General features: G+C 40.1%; 3 protein-coding genes across 5 annotated transcripts in view; 2 read left to right on the forward strand and 1 right to left on the reverse strand.

The window, feature by feature from the left end:
- The window catches only part of abcf1 (ATP-binding cassette, sub-family F (GCN20), member 1), a 31,437-nt gene extending 30,886 nt beyond the window's left edge, over window positions 1-551 (forward strand). For all 3 annotated transcript variants that reach the window (XM_062435346.1, XM_062435348.1, XM_062435347.1), the window contains one exon: window positions 122-551. In XM_062435346.1, coding sequence (XP_062291330.1) covers window positions 122-288 — 167 coding nt within the window. In that variant the 3' untranslated portion in view covers window positions 289-551. The remainder of the gene's footprint in view (window positions 1-121) is intronic.
- Window positions 543-4,098, reverse strand: mrps18b (mitochondrial ribosomal protein S18B). Its single transcript, XM_062435351.1, has 7 exons — window positions 3,858-4,098; window positions 2,514-2,682; window positions 2,341-2,438; window positions 2,187-2,255; window positions 1,541-1,607; window positions 1,395-1,454; window positions 543-856 (listed from the first exon to the last, which is right to left on the reverse strand). Exons 1-7 carry the CDS (start codon window positions 3,936-3,938, stop codon window positions 660-662), a joined length of 741 nt encoding a protein of 246 aa, XP_062291335.1. The 5' UTR covers window positions 3,939-4,098; the 3' UTR covers window positions 543-659.
- A 367-nt stretch (window positions 4,099-4,465) lies between these two features.
- Window positions 4,466-17,080, forward strand: ppp1r10 (protein phosphatase 1, regulatory subunit 10). The gene is made up of 18 exons (XM_062435349.1): window positions 4,466-4,941; window positions 8,363-8,471; window positions 8,572-8,658; window positions 9,917-10,052; window positions 10,143-10,194; window positions 10,306-10,395; window positions 10,491-10,619; window positions 10,709-10,814; window positions 10,962-11,065; window positions 11,166-11,287; window positions 11,826-11,979; window positions 12,082-12,225; window positions 12,327-12,573; window positions 13,561-13,636; window positions 13,757-13,975; window positions 14,370-14,493; window positions 14,569-14,919; window positions 15,709-17,080. Exons 2-18 carry the CDS (start codon window positions 8,365-8,367, stop codon window positions 15,867-15,869), a joined length of 2,409 nt encoding a protein of 802 aa, XP_062291333.1. The 5' UTR covers window positions 4,466-4,941; window positions 8,363-8,364; the 3' UTR covers window positions 15,870-17,080.
- Window positions 17,081-18,745: the final 1,665 nt, after the last annotated feature.

Consider the following 18,745-nt stretch of genomic DNA (forward strand, 5'->3'; position numbering starts at 1 on the left):
CAGATACAGTGTGTGGACTGTGCAAGACTACGTTCAAATGAATAACAAACCTGTCCAACATAGCTTTACAACATCAGTACTGTTTGGGTAACGGGCTGTCCTTCCTTGTCCTGTCTTCTAGCTGTGATCATTGTGAGTCACGATGCTCGGCTCATCACAGAGACTCAGTGCCAGATGTCGGTGGTGGAGGATTGTACTATTAACCAGATTGATGGAGACTTTGATGACTACAAACGGGAAGTATTGGAGGCCCTAGGAGAGACCATGATCAACAAGGTCAACCCATGATCCCACAGAGCCACTGTCAGGACACACCACACTGTCCCTCCATCATATGCTACCTGCACTCCATCTGGACTGGTCGGCATGTCTCAACAACTGCAATGTTGTTGTTTTTCTTCTGGACTCTAACATCTATAATGGGTTGGAGTTTAACAGATAATGTACTGGAGTGTTAATTATAAAAATCATTTCTATAAATACAGATCGTGTCTTGAATAGTGGTCTGTGGTTAATATCTTAAAGCCAAACAATAAAATAAATCAATTTTTCATTTTGTTTTATTGTGCAATTTTTATGTGCATGACATACATATTTAATGTGTACAGTTATTCCATTAATGACATCACAGCTTGATCAAAAGGACTTGTCTGTAGTCTCTACTTCAAGTACGCCTTGTACATCTTCTTGACTTTAGCCACTTCATTCTGATCAGGTGTTATCTCACTGTACCATTTATACCAGGTGTCACCGGAGGTTAAGGATGGGGGAGGTGGTGTGGACCCCACAGCATCATGGGAATTGGAGTAGTCTTCTACTGATAATTCCACGTATGGAATTTGAAAAGGAAGCAAGCCTGAAATAACAACTGAAAGTATTAGTGATTGTTTTCTAATACATCAATCAATCTTCAGAACAGAAATCATTAGACTTTGTGCGAAGATGTAACTGTAAAAATCTGCCTTGCTAACAAGAATTTGAAGATGGACTTTAAAAAGTATGCTGTATTGTCTACAGCTGCAATGATTAATAGATAAGTTGCCAACTGAAATAAATTAGCCTTCCAAATTCTGATTCCAGCATAGTAGCAAAAAACACTCAATCTAATAATCCTGTCAGTAATCAGTAATGTTTTATTGGTTCTTTCAAGATGTGGATCGTTAATAACTTTCAGCAAATTGTCGTTGTATGTAGCTTTAGCCCTGACATGGTTAGGCCAAAGGGCTAAACCCATTATGGTCATGCTTTAAAAAAAAACTGTAGGGGATTGTAGACATGAATTTACAGTACCTTTTAGAGCTTTGAGGTAATGTAGATTTAAAATAAACAAGGTTCAACAGAGACCAGAACTGTAGACCTCAATGCACTTTATAAAAACATGTTGTGCAACGTACCGTGGTCTCGTGCAGTGTTGATTGCCTCATTAAGCTTCTTCTGCTGTTTCATACACACACCTGGAAAAACCACCAGAACACATTGTATGCATCAATACATGTGCTCACTTTGATGACTTGATCAATAGCTGTGTGACATCACTTACCTGTTCGAGTGGGATCATACACCATTCCTGTGTGGGGGCTTATGAACTGCTGCAACAATTTCACGTTCTACAAGAGAAGACCTTTTAAGATTAGGAGAGGAAATAGAGCAAGCAGCTTAACTTTAAATATCACATCATATGACTATGTTAAAGATCACCTCCAGACATCAATACATACAAATGCTCTGCTGGGAATAATTTGACTCTGTGCTCTTTCCACCAAAAGAATGAACTACTTTCTCCTCTTTCCTCATAACACCATGATTGACTTCCAGACCAGTTGTGATGACAACTGTCCTTCTGAAGATGAATGTATTCAAGTAAAAAATAAAACACCTTTTTTGAGCGGAGGGGGACTTAAAAGTATAACTGTGCTAATGTTAAATATGATAAATGATAAATAATTGGGTGAATTATACAATTACTACCAGTATTAGGCCATAATTGTAACATTGTAAACTTGCATATAGATTTTAAAGAACCAAGTTTGTTCATTAACCTACACAGTGAGTATAAAGCAGTTTTCTGCATTAATCCATACAAATTGTAGAGGGACATATCTGTTAAATGAGCTGATATATTGCTTGCCACGTTTCACAGTTTCTCATATTAGAATAAAACAATGCCACTAAAAAGGTTAACCCACCTGATGATGGACAATAATGTTTGGATCCCGACAAACTGGACATGGGTTTCCACATATCTTGTCTCCTCTCTAAAGAAACAAACGATGATGTAATTCTAAATAACAGCTGCAATGCGGAACTAGCACATCTGAATTATAAAAATAGATATATTACAATGCAGGTCTTGCGTGTCTTCTGTGGGGGGATGCCTCCTTTGTGGTTCCTCCTGTAGCCCGTCCACACTGGATTGGTTCCATACCTCTCAGTGTACTCTGTCAGGAGAAAAAGATTTATTAGCTAAACCAAGTGTAGCTGCTAAATATCAGACTGGTTTTCTCTGTAAATACCTTCACTCTCCAAGTAATCCCAGGGTTTGTCTTTGTAGCGAGTGAGAGTGTCAGCAATCTGAGCAGCATCCTCATCTTGGAGTGATACTACCTGGCAGAGAGTTTTACGCTGAAGTGTGAATGCAGAGAGACCAACACATGTTCTTGCAGGTAACCTATGAAGACAGAACTGAACATACAAAAGCAAAATCATTTCACTGCTGTCATCACAACAAACCAAACACCCCCAACTGGATTTTCAGTTTGCACAGATAAACTTTCCACTTTCAGCAGATGAATGTGAGAGCAGCCTTCTCTGCACATACATCATTCTGCACAGTGAAGCTCAAACATTGTACTGTAGGAACAAGAAGAAAAACAGATCTTTGAGTGTAGGGGGAATGTTCCATTCAAGTGTTCAAGGAAGCCACAGTGGTGCCCTACACAATCAGCCACCATTACTGCTATTATTTCCTACTGTTTTTCCTGTTCCGCATGTTAAAATGGCTGTTGTTAAAGAGGTCTATGTTGTCCACTTTACAATCATTCAATCATGTAAAGTAACTTCATACATTTACTCATGTACCACACTTAAGTACACTTTTAGTACTCTACAGTTTTGAAATATTAAAATTTTAAAATGATCTTTTTACAATCTACTACATTCCAAAGGGAAATATTGTACTTTCCACTGCTCCTTCAGTATCAAACAACTACTTTTACTGTAATACTTTAACTACATCACTCATTATACCTATGTATTTTTACTGTAATACTTTAACTACATCAAACTCATTATACGTATGTACTTTTACTGTAGTAGGATTTTTCATGTAGGACGTTGACTTGTAATAGAGCATTTTCCACCGCTGTTGTAGTACTAGTACTTACAGTATTACCCCTCACACTGCACTGCTACAGTTAAAAGGGCCGCTGGGGTTAAATGTGTTGGATACGTGAAGCCCAACGCAAATGCTAACCATCCTCCATAACTATATGGGCAGTTTAAATGTGCCTTTCACACACTGAGGCTACATGACCTGTAATTATGAAATATAGCGTTACATCGCTCAAGACATTACATTAGCGCTGTACGCGCTGCTAGATACAGTATGCGACACTATTTTAAAAGGTTGTCATTAACATGAACGTTCATAAGCTACGGGACGTAAGCCGAAGCAAACAGCCATTTAACTTAATTGTTCCATAATTTATATTATATAATACAATCACTGTTATTGCTGTTGAATTAACTGGTAGCTTTACAACAATGTAGCAGCGCCCAGCGTTTCTTCTGACTACATGTAAAAACACGCATCAAACGACCACAGGCATTCATGACAAGAAGACAATTCAAAATAATACCTGGTATTGTCGTACTGGATGTAAAATTGAGGGCGATAGACGACACAAAGCCCTCGCGATGCATTGCAATGAGGCAGCCATTTTCTTATGGCGACAGGGGTTGAAGGTGAAAGGTGAGAGATCACGCGAGATTCGTCAACTATTCAATTTTAAAATCGACATTCAATCATCGATACATCTTTTATACACACTATGAAACCACACCCTGTCATTTTTATTTTCGTTTATTTTGGCTGTGAACGATTGGTTGTGTGTTACGCTCTTTCTACCGGGTGGAGGTGACCGTCATGCTGATAGGCTACCCAGTCGCCATTTTGAAGACATCTTATTTATTAGATTTATATATTAAAAAATACTTATAATCTCGCAAACTCAACAAAATGTGACAGTGTTCTTTAGCATCGCTCTTATAATGCAAAACATGGTCGTTTTAAGGTGACTTTAATGAACAATTCGATGCCCAATGGTTCACATACGCCATTACGCCCTTCATCGACAGTGAAGGTCGTTCATCCACCATTTTGTTTAAGCGAATAACAAGAAAAAACGTTGTCTGTGACGTAAAAATCGTCACGTAGTATAAAAACGAAGTCCCTCCTTTTCGAGCTCATTCCTGGATTTGGTCAAAGGTAAGTGAAGTCAGAAAGAAAACGGGGCTAATTTTCAACATTTTGTATTTAAAGCGAAGTCACTACTAAATGATTTAAATACCAACAAAGGATTTTGGTGTAGACGGAGGACGACGGAATTTGTGCAGAACTGAAATTAAATGTGTGTTTTCTTATGTGTTTTTCAGGTATGAATTTGCTTTGCCGAAGACAGAACCGTCGGGGACTTTGAACATCTCTACTCAAATTCATATTTTTTTCTTCAAGTAATGGACATTTGATTACTATTTTTGCCTCCAGTTTCTTCCTGAAGGAAAGGCTAGCCTTTAGCTACCACAGCCCCACCCATAAGAAGTTTTTCAGTTGATATTAAAACCATGAAGTTTGACGATAAAAAATTAATTAAATAAGAGATATAAGTGCCTGAAAAGCACACTATAAAATACCCGAGACGCTGAGGATCTGTATTATCAATAGTAAGTTGATTTTGAAGTTAAATTGAACAGTGATTCACCAAATGAAAGTGGTCGTAGATAATACGCTAGCTAGCGGTAGCTGGTTAGCAGGCACCGTAAGTTAGGTTTGTTCTTGGCAAACAATTTGAATATAGACAATATTTAGTATGAGCTCACACAGGAAAGTGGACGGAGACACAGGGCTCCGTTTCTTTGTGTGTGAGACTGAATGGACGAATTGTACAAATAAAACTAAACATAGCCAGTAAATTCGTAAAATAACCATAAGCAATCTATTCATAAAGATTGCCGTAGGCATAGAAGCAAATAGCTCATGAAATCGGACGTTTTGCCTTCCAATTTGTTTTGTAGGGGCTCCTCCACGGAACTAAGGTTACCCACCGCAATCTATACATAAAGATTGCGTTAGTTTGAGGATTGTGGACATATTTTATGAAGCACTATGTGTGTGTGTTGAAATGTTGATAATGATAGCGCAGGGACTTCCCGATTACCTTGCATGTACTCGGCAATCTGTGGATAAAGATTGCAGGATGACTCAAGCCAAGTGGTCTTTCGAAGTACAAAGAGTCGGGATTGACAAAAATGGTGGACTGGTGATTTGCTTTTCGTCCTCGGACAGCTCCGGGGACTAGCCGTTCTCTCCTCGGAGCGACATTTTGGAGTTATTACAAACCTGAAATGCACAACAAAGTGCAGACTGAGCTCTATCGCATTGTCTGATCGCCAGTTGCGAATGGGTCACTAGATGTCTGGTGCTCGGCGTTTTGTTTTTCTACCAAAACAGTCCGGTGTTTGATATGAGCCATTGTTGTTTGTGTAGGGACCGGATTGGCGTCGTCGAAGTGGTTAACAGAGGGAGGGCTCTGATTAGCAGTCAGCCTCTAGCTCCCTCCCCTTTGTAAGGCAGTTTAGCTGCAGGGAAGCAGGCCTGTTCTCCGCTGTGACAGATGTCAGGTTAAGCACAAGCCTTTTTATAGGCTGCATGAACTCCCCTTATATAACTGAGGGCGTTTTACATTATTTGATTCACTGTGGTTCTCATTGATGAATATGCAGTGTTGACTTAGTCATAGCCATGACTGTAGTTGCAACTGTTATAAAAACTATAGTAAATAACTTTTTGTAGAAGGATTGGTAATTGAGTGCAGCAGGGATCATTTTGGTATAATGTACCAGGGATTTAGCCTATATAATAACACCACAGTATGACTACTCACAAATGATGTTCTTCCCCCCCACCGAGCCAGGAACCAGGGCCATGTTTAAAACTGATTTTGTGTACATGTGTAACAATTGTGACATTTACAGGCATTGGGTTATTTGCAGTGTTGTGGAGGTCTGAGACTATATAAAACTTCTACTACAACAGTTACACGGGTAAGACCTAACTGATTCATCACATCATGACATTTTCAATGAACTGATATCGACCAGAGTTGCAAGTTTTGTACATGTATTGACAAATCATTAGTGAAACAGTAATCATACAATGCATAAACACGGAGAAAACAAGTGCATGTTTGTCAGGCTCAGTCCAATCAGTCATTATCATGAACCATGTGGAGGTTATTCATAAGACCTTTTTACATGATAATCGAGCTAATTCTAGAAAAGTGAACAAAGTCATAAAGGCCAGTGGACTTGGTCTTGACTTTCTTTGTTTGGATCACATTGGACATATTCAAGACTTTCTGAAATGATGGCAAAGATCCACCCCCTATTAGTATAAGTTTGTGTTATAGTCCGTTTGTTGTGTGACAGCTGAGACCATTGTCACAAGATGTTGCACTAACAAATGTATTCATTTGTAATTAATGTCTTCATTGTGTAACTCCGCATACATACAGCGTGTGTAAACATAAACTAACCTGCAGATGGCAGTAAGTGGCCTGACTTGTTTCTCTGGCTGGAAAAGATGACAGTGATGTCAGTAAAACCACAGTAGTCCAGTTAAAGAACCTTCAGTCTCATAACCACATTTTAGAATGCTTAGGACATGGACGATTATTTAACAAAAATTATACCGTTTTTAAGCATTTCATCCTTCATATAATTTCCTTCAATCACATTTTATTTGTACATTCATAATTTACCAGATTCTATGTTGATTAGTGAAACAGGCTTTTACAAAGTGTTGTGTCCCCCCCCCCCCCACACACACACACACGTTTTCTTTGTTTGAATTGAATTGTTGCAGAAATGTGTGTGATTGTGATAGAGATGTGCTATTAAAAAGTTGATAAATCATAAGTAACTTTTCTTGCAAATATCCATCTTTTGCAATTTTTATTTTAACAAAACTTTGATCTTTCCCTTTTGTGATTGAAACATTGATATGACATACATGGAAAAGTAAGTAGTTATAGATATGACATCCATATTAATCATAAAAGGTAATCCCCCAGTTAAACAGAGGTTTTTTATTTCTGGTATTCTTAAACAAATAGTTAAGTAAGAAAAAATTGTATTAAATTAAAAAATGTACTTACAATATTTTTATGAGTTAATTTTATAAGCACCAGATGTGTTTTCTGCACTGCTGCATCTCCATTGATCATAGCTTGAGCTGGAATAGAAAGCATTGCCTCAAACACAGAAGTAAACAGCCTGTTAGGCTGAATGTCCTGCCCTGAAAGTCCCAGAGAGGACGCACTCCGGCACTGAGGAATATGTTTCTGTGTCCTGCCTTTGTCCCTGCTCAACTGGTGTCAAGTTGGCCACATGAAACACTCCAAAGATCCCAAGAATGAGGCAACACACTGACAGTCATGCACTGTGGATGTTTGACTACCAGAGCAGCAACAGAGAATAGTGTGGATGGAAGAAAATGTTACTACTGTACCCATAACAATTTGTGTATGTTCATGTCAGTCAGATCTTTCATTTAGATAATTATTTCTCAGCATGATATTCAAACCATTTACTGAATGGCCTGCTCACGAATCTCTACATCAAAAGTTGCTTTGGTATGTTATTGTTTGGCATCTTGATGAATATGCTACTACTCAAATCCTCTGAAGTGTTGATTAGACTTTGCTGGCTGGATCATGTTGTTGTCCTAATTTAGGTGTATGCATCAACTGTCTATCAATGGAATAATCTTGTACAAAACAGGTTGGTGTTGTCAACTTGTGAATCTCTGAAGCGAGATGATTCAGTGTAGTTTTTCGTGGTGAGTTGACTTAGTTTGTTTGCCATCAAGGTTAGGATGTGGTTGGTGAGTCCTCAAACCAAAAAGTACGTAGGGTGGAATTCTGGATGGTGGAGCCCCCTTTTTTATTTGGAAGGCAAATAGTCCTCACTAAACAGTACATTACTATATTTTACTAATAGCAGAAGCTAGCTTGTGTTACCAGAAAATGTAATATACCTGTGTCCTAATGGCATGTGTATTAATTGTTTGAGGTGTTCATTTCAGATATGGCAGGGGGACCTGTGGATCCCAGAGAGATTTTGAAGGGAGTGGAGGCTCTGCTGGGTAAGGATGGAGAGCTCCGCAGCCTGGAGGGAGTTCCAAAGGTGTTCAGGTGAGGAGCTGGAACTAGTCATGACACATTCCTGAACCTGAACTGTTGCCTTTATCTAAACTAGGTGATATCTTTACACCTTTTCTCTTTTTCAACGCAGCCTGATGAAAGCTTCTACCAAGATGGTCAGTAGATGTATGTACCTGAACATCCTACTGCAGACGAAATCCCACGACATTCTTAACAGGTAGGCCCCACTTACTGTATGTGAGTCCTTTACTTTCCATTAATATCATAATACAACTTGTGGTGTTTTATTAGTCCATTTCATCCTGATAAATTAATAAATAAAACATTACTCAGCTTCTCATTACTTGAGTAAAGTTGTAGATATTCAACAGGGCAGGGAATTCTTGTCTTAGTCTTATTGACTAATACCACCAACCTTATCCGTTATCGTCTGTGGCTCAGGAGGTAGAGCAGTGGTCGATTCCCGGCTCCTCCAGTCCACATGTCGATGTGTCCTTGGGCAAGACACTTAACCCCAAATGGCTCCCGTTGCTGTGCCAACGGTATATGTATGGTTAGCTTCCCTCTTACCCCTTTTCCACCGAAGCAGTTCCAGTGCGGGTTCTGGGCCAGTGCTTAATTTGGAACCGGTTTTCCTGTTTCGACCGAGAAAGAACTGGCTCCCGGCCAGAAAAACTGGTTCCAGAGTGGCACCAGTTCTGAGCTGGACTAGAAGAAAGAACCACTTACGTTAGGGGGCAGGGGTGGGGTTATTGAGACCAACCACAACAAACAAGACCGCATGTGAATAGATAAGGAGTGAATTATCCCTTGAACATTTGACTGATGGTGAAACTCATTTGCGTTGTGAGTTAACTGTGCTCTGCCAGCTAACGTTAGCTTACCACAAAGGCTAACAAAACCATCTAATCCTGTCGAACAGCACAAATACGTTGTATCTGATGTGTTTGGATGCCAATGAAGCCTCGTAGAGCCAGGAGCAACAGCTGTACAACAATGTCTGCCATCGTTGTTGCTTCTTCTTCTTCTTTGTATTATTGTTGCTTCGAAGTTGGCGCAAGTCTTTATGGGAAAGCAGCGACGTAACTGACGTATACAGTGGCGTAATGACGTGGCTCCCTAACCACCTCGAGCCGTGGAAAAGCAAATTGGTTCTCAGCTGGTTCGCTGTTGAACCGACTGAACCAGCACCAGCACTGGAACTGCTTTGGTGGAAGAGGGGTATCTGATGAGCAGGTTGGCACCCTGCGTGGTAGCTCCTGCCGTCAGTGTATGAATGTGTGTGAATGAGGTGAATGAGACATAGTGTAAAAGCGCTTTGAGTGGTCGTAGCGGCTAGAAAAGCGCTCTATAAGTACAGTCCATTTACCACATTTTAATGTTTTGGTTATCTGTTAATATAAACAGTGATCATCTCAATCATTCTTTGCAGACTTGCTTTATTCTAAATCAGCTGTCCCTCTTCCTTCATCCAGGTTTATCAGAGTTGGTGGCTACAGGCTACTAAACTCCTGGCTCACTTACTCCAAAACCACCAACAACAGCCCTCTGCTACAGCTCATCCTCCTCACACTGCAGAAGCTGCCTCTCAAAGTGGACCACCTTAAACAGGTACTGACTCAGTTTATTCGCAAGCACACATTGCTACTACACTGCACTTAACAGTAATTGTAGTATTTACCGGCTGTTTCTCTTTTTCAGAACAATACAGCCAAGCTGGTAAAGCAACTGAGCAAGAGTGCAGAAACTGAAGGTTGGTTTATAGCATATCTGTCTTATATTGTGGCATTATTATGGCCATGCGGGTTATGAACTATACTGTAGATAAAATCAGTGTGTAATTATTCTTGTCTTTTATTTTCAGATCTGAGGAAGTTGGCATCAGTGCTTGTAGATGGCTGGATGGCAACAATACGCTCCCAGAGTGTGTCTAGCATTGGCAACTCTCCTGCAGGTACAGACAGATCATTTTACTTCAAACATGCCTGTTCTTGTTTCACAGTGACTTCTTCTCGAAGTAGTTAATACAATACTGTATTTATCTCCTAGATAAGAAAAAAAAGAAAGAAGAGAGCAAGGTTCCACTGCGAGATGTGAAAGAGAAGAGTGTAGAGGAAGAGAAGAAGAAGGAGAAACCGAAAGCTCACGCACCCAGCCACGCAAAGATTCGCTCCATCGGTAAACTTAACCTGATGACATGGAGTTGGCTCTGAAAGTTAATTTGTGAAAGTTCTTTATTATAAACCAATATGTTTTGTGTTGTGTAGGGTTAGAGATGGACCCACCCAACCCTGCCCCTGCTAAGAAGACCCCCACCGCCCCGCAGCTGGGCGACAAGTACAACATCAAGCCTCCAGTCCTCAAGAGGCCAAGGTACTACACCCTCCCATAAGCCAGTTCTTACAGTCTCTGTGAACACAGTGCCATCATGTGGTGTAGGAGTGCAACTGTCTCACTGCCACCCTCAGCTATTTGATGATAGTACTTGCATCCCTTTTTATGCTTATTTTACCTCTACAGCTCTGGTCCATTTGATGCTCCTCCTCAAGAGAAGAAGTACAAACCTCTAAATACCCCCTCTAACTCTACCAAAGAGATCAAAGTCAAGATCATTCCAGCACAACGTAAGTGTGAACAAACGTGAAGATCAGATCAAATTGCATCTGTAAATAAGATGATGGTGATGTATCAGTTTTTTGCTGATTGTTTGTGTTGTCACTGCAGCGATGGAGTGCACAGGCTTTTTAGATGCTCTGAACTCTGCTCCAGTGCCTGGAATCAAGATCAAGAAGAAGAAGCCTGGTAGTCCTGCTAGCACCAAGGCTGTCTCCCCCACCTCAAACAAGGTAGCAGTCATGATGCTGTGTCCAACATAGTACCCGTTTATATATGCTCATTGTCACACCAAAACATCCTCAGAATATTTTAGTGTGAAGATTCATTCTGCATTGTCTGTAGCTTGTCAAAAAAACAATCTTAGATAAGGTTCACCTGCTTGCCTTTTCTGGAATCTTAGTATTTTAAGCAAATTGAGAGTAAACTACATATACCACCAATGACTGCAAAATGCAGTAGAAACCAGGTTGAAATCAAGTTAGACGACCCTGAGTTAAGATTTGTTATAGCTTGTTAAAATCCTTGGAATTAATCTTATTCTGGTTTTAGAAACTTAAACTGAGCACAATGGACTTTGTGGTCTTTGTAATCATTTCCCCTGTCTGGTGTAAGTATCAGTTGCAAATAAGTGAAAGAACAGCTGAATCATACTCCTCATACATGGCTTTGAAAAATGTAGGAACAGTTTCATTTCCAAAGCCAACAGCTTTACTCTTTTAGAATAAAATATTATCAGCTGTCTCACTCTTCCTTCATTTTTGTCCTCAGGCGAGTCCATTTGACAGCAAACCCTCTGCGTATACATCTTCTGCTAAACCATCATCTCCTGAAACCGCTGCCTCCACTGGTCCTGATGAAAACCATGAGCCAGAGCAGCCTGGGACTCCCGTTCCCTCTGAGGACCCAGAGGCCCCTGACAATGGTGAGGTCCTCACTAAATCACATAAAAGACTGATGATAGTAGATTTGAATGACGGGAACTTAAAGCTGAACGTTTTCCTCATTGTCTCATCGCTGTTTGTAGGTGAGAAGCCTAATGCTCTGGCAGAACCACGTGGAGAAGAAGAAAGCTTGACCAAAAAGGGCAAGAAGAAGAAGGCAGTTCACTGGGCTGAGGAGGATCAGCTCAAACATTACTTCTACTTTGATTTGGATGAGACAGAGAGAGGTGAGTGATACTCCACATGTCCAAGTAGGATGTTTATTCTTCTAACATGAATGTGCCTAGAAAAAGTATCAGTTATAAACGACATTTATCTTCACTCACAGTCAACGTCAATAAGATCAAAGACTTTGGTGAGGCTGCCAAACGGGAGCTGATGATGGACAGGCAGACATTTGAGATGGCACGTCGGCTCTCCCATGACACCATGGAAGAAAGGGTCCCCTGGACACCCCCAAGGCCCCTGACGCTAACTGGTAGCCTGGTCGCCTGCGGGTCTAACAGCACAGAAAAACTCACCCAGAGGGACCGTGAGATGGGCATCCTGCAGGAGATCTTCCTCAGTAAAGAGAGGTGGGACAAGTGAAATCAGAATCGTTGACCTTCTTTAAGATTCAACATTAACTTGATTGTCCCACACAGTGAGAAATGTGTCTTGGGCTCTTCACCCATGCTGCAGTAGTGTTAATTTGTCAGTTGAGAAAATATATAGTTTTTTTCCATAACTAAGAAAAGATTATGACGAGACAGTACCAATGTCCTTAAACACATTTTTGTTGACTTCTAAATTACAATCCAAAAAGTGCATTCATCAGATGTGCATTAGTTTCACTTCCTGTGCTCATGCCAGGGCGACTGAGAGATAATGTTACTCGGGAACGCCGCGGAATGGCTGCGCCACAGTTTTGCTCCATCCTCTGCCTGGTGTCCTCCTACCCTACAGGGAGCGTTACAGCAGCAGAGTGTAATCAGGGCAAGGAATCCACCTTTTAAATTAAATTACATTGTTATACAGTAATTACAGCAGCCCAATCAAATCCGAACAAGTGCCTTTAGGCTACCGTAATTACTGCAGTAGCGGCACAACTAAACAGTCCAACTCTGTTAACTTGTTCAAATTTAGTTGTTTTTTTAGCTTCTATTGTGGGTCAGGAGGCTACGTAGAAAAATTGTGTATTTATTTGTCTGTTTTTTTGTGTTTGTTGCTGAAATACGATCAGGAGTCTACACAGGTTGTTTCATTTTTAAAGTTGACCTGAAGTTTTATGCTGATTCTGTGTCTGACTTCCTGTCAGGTGTGATCTGTTCTGTTGAGCTTGACGTTCTCTCTGATGACAGATAAAGTTGCCAACAAAATCTTAAAAAAAAAAAAAACCCTTACATAAAAGATAATCCATTGCCCATCCTGGCCTTATCTGGCAGGATTTAGAATTTATATTGAAAACAGGATAACTTTATTTTAAAATCTATTCATTGTGCTACAGTATGTACGCTTGTTGCAGTAGGGAGGATATGGGATATGATGTGTGCTCATGGTTTCTCATCTTTTCTTCTCACTAGTGTGCCTGATAGTCCTCATGAACCAGACCCAGAACCTTATGAACCCATGCCTCCCCGTCTCATCCCTCTGGATGAGGTGAGTACATGCCTGTCACACACACATGCACTCAACACACACTGTGACTCACATCTCTCTCCCTGTGCATGTATGTGTAACAAATTGCTTCATTAACTCTGTTTCTGGTCTCCCATGCAGGACTCATCCATGACGGATGATGACTATGTTGAGCCCATGGACACCACATCCCAACAGGGCTCTGCCATGGGCCAGAACGAGGGTTCCAAGCTGCCACCTGTCCTGGCCAACCTCATGGGCAACCTGAACAACACCTCCCGCAGTCCCCAAGCCACAAACATCGTCAGCAACCCCGTGGCCCCCACTGTCAACGTACAGGAGTTGCTCTCCTCCATTATGGTAAACTGATCATCATATACTCAGAGTTCAGTTCGGTTTCTTTTTCAGCAAGAACAATTTAGTTTTTTTTTAACATTCTAGACCCTGATAAACATCCTTCGACTTGCTTATCAAAGTACACTTAATTCATGTTTGTGATTTTTAAGATAAGATCAATCAATCAATCAATCTTTATTTGTATAGCGCCAAATCACAACAAAGTCATCTCAAGGCACTTTACACATAGAGCAGGTTCTAAACCGAACTCTTCAGGTTTTAATTTTAAAGAGACCCAACATTCACACATGAGCAGCACTTAGTGACAATGGCATAAGACATTAAAGTAAGTCTCTGTTGGATGAAAAACTGTATTTGTGGTTGTACTGTTTGGCTGATGATAGCTGTCTGTCTTTAGGGTGCATCTGGTAACCAGTCTACCGAAGACCTGATCAAACAGCCTGACTTCTCAGACAAGATCAAACAGCTGCTCGGCTCACTGCAGCAAACCCAGAACCAGAACCAGGGTGGACCACCACCAGGTAAACTCAATTTGTTCAACAAGTATAATGAGCACCAGCTGCAGTCCTGTCACTAATTAGTTTATTTGTGTTTAGTCAACCAGGGTTTGCTGGGCCATGGTCCAGGGATGAACAACATGAACATGCACATGCAGATGCCCATGAATGGTGGCTACCCACCCAGCGGTCCACGCTTCAACCACCCCCTTCCCCCTCACAACCATGGACCACCCTTCAATGCAGGCGGTGGCCCACGCATGATGGGGCCACCACCAGGCCAGGGCCGTGGAGACAACGGCAACTACTGGGGAGACGACTCCATGAGAGGAGGTCCCCACAGAGGAGGGCACTTCCACCGTGGGGGCCGAGGCCGAGGAGGTGGAGGTGGAGACCCAGGCTTCAGGGGCCGAGGTCGAGGAGGTCCCAGGGGAGGACACAACATGAACGGTATTTAATGGTTGATTCTCTATAATGGCTTTTGTCAACAATAACAACTTAAGATACATTCAGTATGATGATCATTTCCACAGCAGTGATGATACTCACCTCTTGCTGACATCACTTACCCAATAATCTCTTACTTTGCTTGCTTATTATTTATTGTTTTTTATTCTTTCTGTTGATGCTGAAGTATTGTTAATGTTCCCACTGTGGGACTAATAAAGGAATATCTTATCTTACAACTCAAGGTTCCTTTGCTCACTGCTTCTGGAACTTTGGACAGATGATAATGAGAAATGTATGATTTAATCAAAAGCTCCAGAACAAGCAAGAAAGTGGACCTTGAGTTGAGATGTTATTAAGAGAATGACTTCCAATCTCTTCAACTCTTCTGTGATGTTTTTAAGTTCCCATCAGTGTAACTCACACATCCTGCCATATGTTGACAGATAGAAAGAGATGGATAGATAAAACAGTTCAACAAGAGTGAGTGTTGAGTTTCACTGACAGTAGTCTAACAGATGCTAACCAGAACCAACTGGAAAAGATCAGTGGAATTACAACAATAGTCTTCTTACAAGAGAAAGTGTTGTCAGCAGAGTTGTGACTATGATGCTATGGAAATGATCATTATACTCATAGTGAGTAGTTAAGACAGAGATGTAAAGCATTAATAACTAATTAAGTTTAAGAATGCATGGTACAAAAAGTATATGATGTACAGATGTTGTCATTAGGGATTGGGTGTATGTGTGTGTGGTGTGATTGTAATGCTGCTTTGTTTCCTGTTGGCAGACATGTCCAAGAGGCCCGTGTGTCGCCACTTCATGATGAAGGGAAGCTGCAGATACGAGAGTAACTGTGCGTTTTATCACCCTGGCGTAAACGGGCCACCATTGCCCCCCAACCACCCCGCTAACAACCAACACAACCAGCACCCACAACATGGACACTAAGTGACACCACTGCCCCCCCATGAACCGCTGGCTTCTGGAAGAGCCATTTCCTGTGATGAAACCACTGCAGAGTGTTAGGACTGCTAGTAAAGACATATAGGAAGAGCAGGAAGTTCTGTCCTCCACTGTAACTGCCTGCAGTCATTCTGCCTGAGACTAACCCACGGGAGTGAGCTCTGCCTCACCTAAGACACAGAACAAGAGGGAGAGAAGTGCTGTGAGATGATCACTGATGGGACTGAGTTTTTTTAATGTGATCATTTTTAACAGTGAGACTGAAACAAGCCACCACACTTTCCCACAATGTCAGAGCTGCTGCAGCTAGCCTGCTAACCTGTCTGTGCCGTCACTTTCCAAACTCTTATCACAGTCAACCAAATGGAAGCAACCTACTTGGCAGAAAGCTTTCCACAGAATTCCCTTCTCATTGTGGCTGTTGCACTCACATCTGTAATATTGTTTTCATGTTCCCTTCAATTTTGTCCATCAGTCAGGTTTTTACACGACTACCATGTTTTCCCGTCTGACATAATTTTTTTAATCAGAGATAGAAATTTAGAAAGCACTTAGGCCACAGCTGTGACTTACTAAAACTGAGCCTGAACAAGAACTAGATAGTATTTAAATTTCCCCCCAGTCCTGAGAAAACGAAATGACCTGAGGAAAGCCTTGCTTTGTTTCTTTGCTGTGTGTGTGTGTGTGTGTGTGTGTGTGTGTGTGTGTGTGTGTGTGTGTGTGTGTGTGTGTGTGTGTGTGTGTGTGTGTGTGTGTGTGTGTGTGAGTGACAATCATGAGCGTCAATGTGCCGTCCTGTCAGAAGAGCAGCTTTTAGCTGATCTCAGAGGTGCTGGTCTTGTCCTCTGTACTCCCATGGGAACTCAGAAGGGTTCCTTATCAGTGTTAAATAGTCAGGTGAATGCTGAAGCACTCTGTGGGGTATATATATATATATATATATATATATATATATATATGCAGTGTTTTCTGTGAAAACAATGACCTTTGTGTCTCTTGTGGGACTGTAAGAATGTAATGTTTTTTGTTGCTCCCTCCATGTTTTTTTTATTTTATTTTGATACAGTGTTGAACGGTGTTTCTTTTTAAGACAGGTTAAGTTGTTTTTGTCAGTATGAAATGTTCCTTTAAATACAGAAGACACATTCATACATGCTCATATTTTCAGTTATTTTGTACACAATGTATTGAATAAATGTCAGAATATAAATGTTTCATGTGTGTTTTTTTGAAAGTGGGACAAGCAGCTTGGGTGAAATGGAAAAATTCAGCAAAATATAATTACAGGGAATTGGACACAACACAGACACCTGCAATTCCATGCATACTCTAGGGCATGTGAAATGTTTTTTATACAAGGGATGAGGGGAGAATAATTTTAAAAAATGGCACAAGCTGACAAAAACTGAAAGACTGATTTAAGTGATGGTTTTGCATGTGTTCATGATGCTTTTGAACTTGTAAATCCATCTTGAAAGAAGAGTAAAATTACATAAAAATGCTAGCAGACTTCCTCAGGGAAACCGGTATATGTAGTTGAGTAAAGTGCGGATTTCTTTCTTTTGCTTTTTTTAATGAATAATATATTATTTAGTTTTATTAAACGAAAACAACAAAACATGGTGATTATACTGATTAAAAAAAGATGTAGATATAATTGTTTATAAAGTTAATAAATACACATAAGAAAATACAAAAAGGAAGGAAAAGCATTAAAGATTTCCAGTAATTAAATGAAAGAGACATTTATTGAAAGCTTTGCACATACCACAAAACTATAATTAATATACTGATTTCCATACTTTTAATTTTTTTATTTATCCTTTATTTAACCAGACGAAGTCACATTGAATTATTAAAATCTCTTTTACAAAGCAGCCCCGGGGCAACAAATAGACAAGTTACACAGACACATTGATGACAAGACTGATAAGAACAAAAATAACATGGAAGAAAGACATGATGACAAGACAGGCCAAAAGAAAAACAAATCTAGTATATATACAAATTACACAGATGCATTGATGACAAGACAGACTGATAAGTACAGAATAACATGGAAGAGAGACATGATGACAAGACAGGCCAACACAACAAAACAGATTTACATATATTACATGTAAAAGCAATTTATAAATGAGGGGGGTCATTGAAAACATGTGCATTGTTCAGATTACTTAAACTGTGCTATTTTTAACAAACTGATTTTATACATGAAATGTTAATAATACAACTTAATACATACTTGCCCACACACAAGTGCACTCAAGTTTGCTATTTTGAGATATCATTATTAAGTCATCATTAATGCTTTATATAGCCTCTTTAAGCAAGTCAATTCTTACAGCACACTTGTAATTTCAAAAGATATTAAAGTAAACACAAAGTATACGCTAAAAATCCACTATTCATACAATAATGTGTATAAATACTCTTAAATACGACTTCATGGTGTCTCAAAATAGCAGTTATGTGCACTTATGTATTCAAATACTATGTTAATACATGAATACTACGTCCAACTTTTAGTACATTTATAATGAGTACTCATGAAAGTAACATAGAATTAATTTGTTTTTTATACTTTTTTTCTACCACTCTACTTTTTATCCTTCACCACTCTCATGACAGAAAAGCCCTCTGTGGATGTTCCTATTGATTGACCTTGATCCAGAGAATTCTAATTTTTCTTTTCTCTGTTATGGAATGTATTGTGTTGGTGAGACAGGCAGAGACAAAATGGCCAAGAAAGTAACAAAGAAAGTTTCTTTAAATGACGAGTCACCCAAGGTAAAGCAGTGACAGCAGACTTTTAAGTCTGTAAAAACCATGTGTATAAGTTTTCCCAGCTTTATCTGAGC

Source organism: Scomber scombrus, chromosome 16, assembly GCF_963691925.1.
Source record: "Scomber scombrus chromosome 16, fScoSco1.1, whole genome shotgun sequence".
Lineage (NCBI taxonomy): Eukaryota > Metazoa > Chordata > Actinopteri > Scombriformes > Scombridae > Scomber > Scomber scombrus.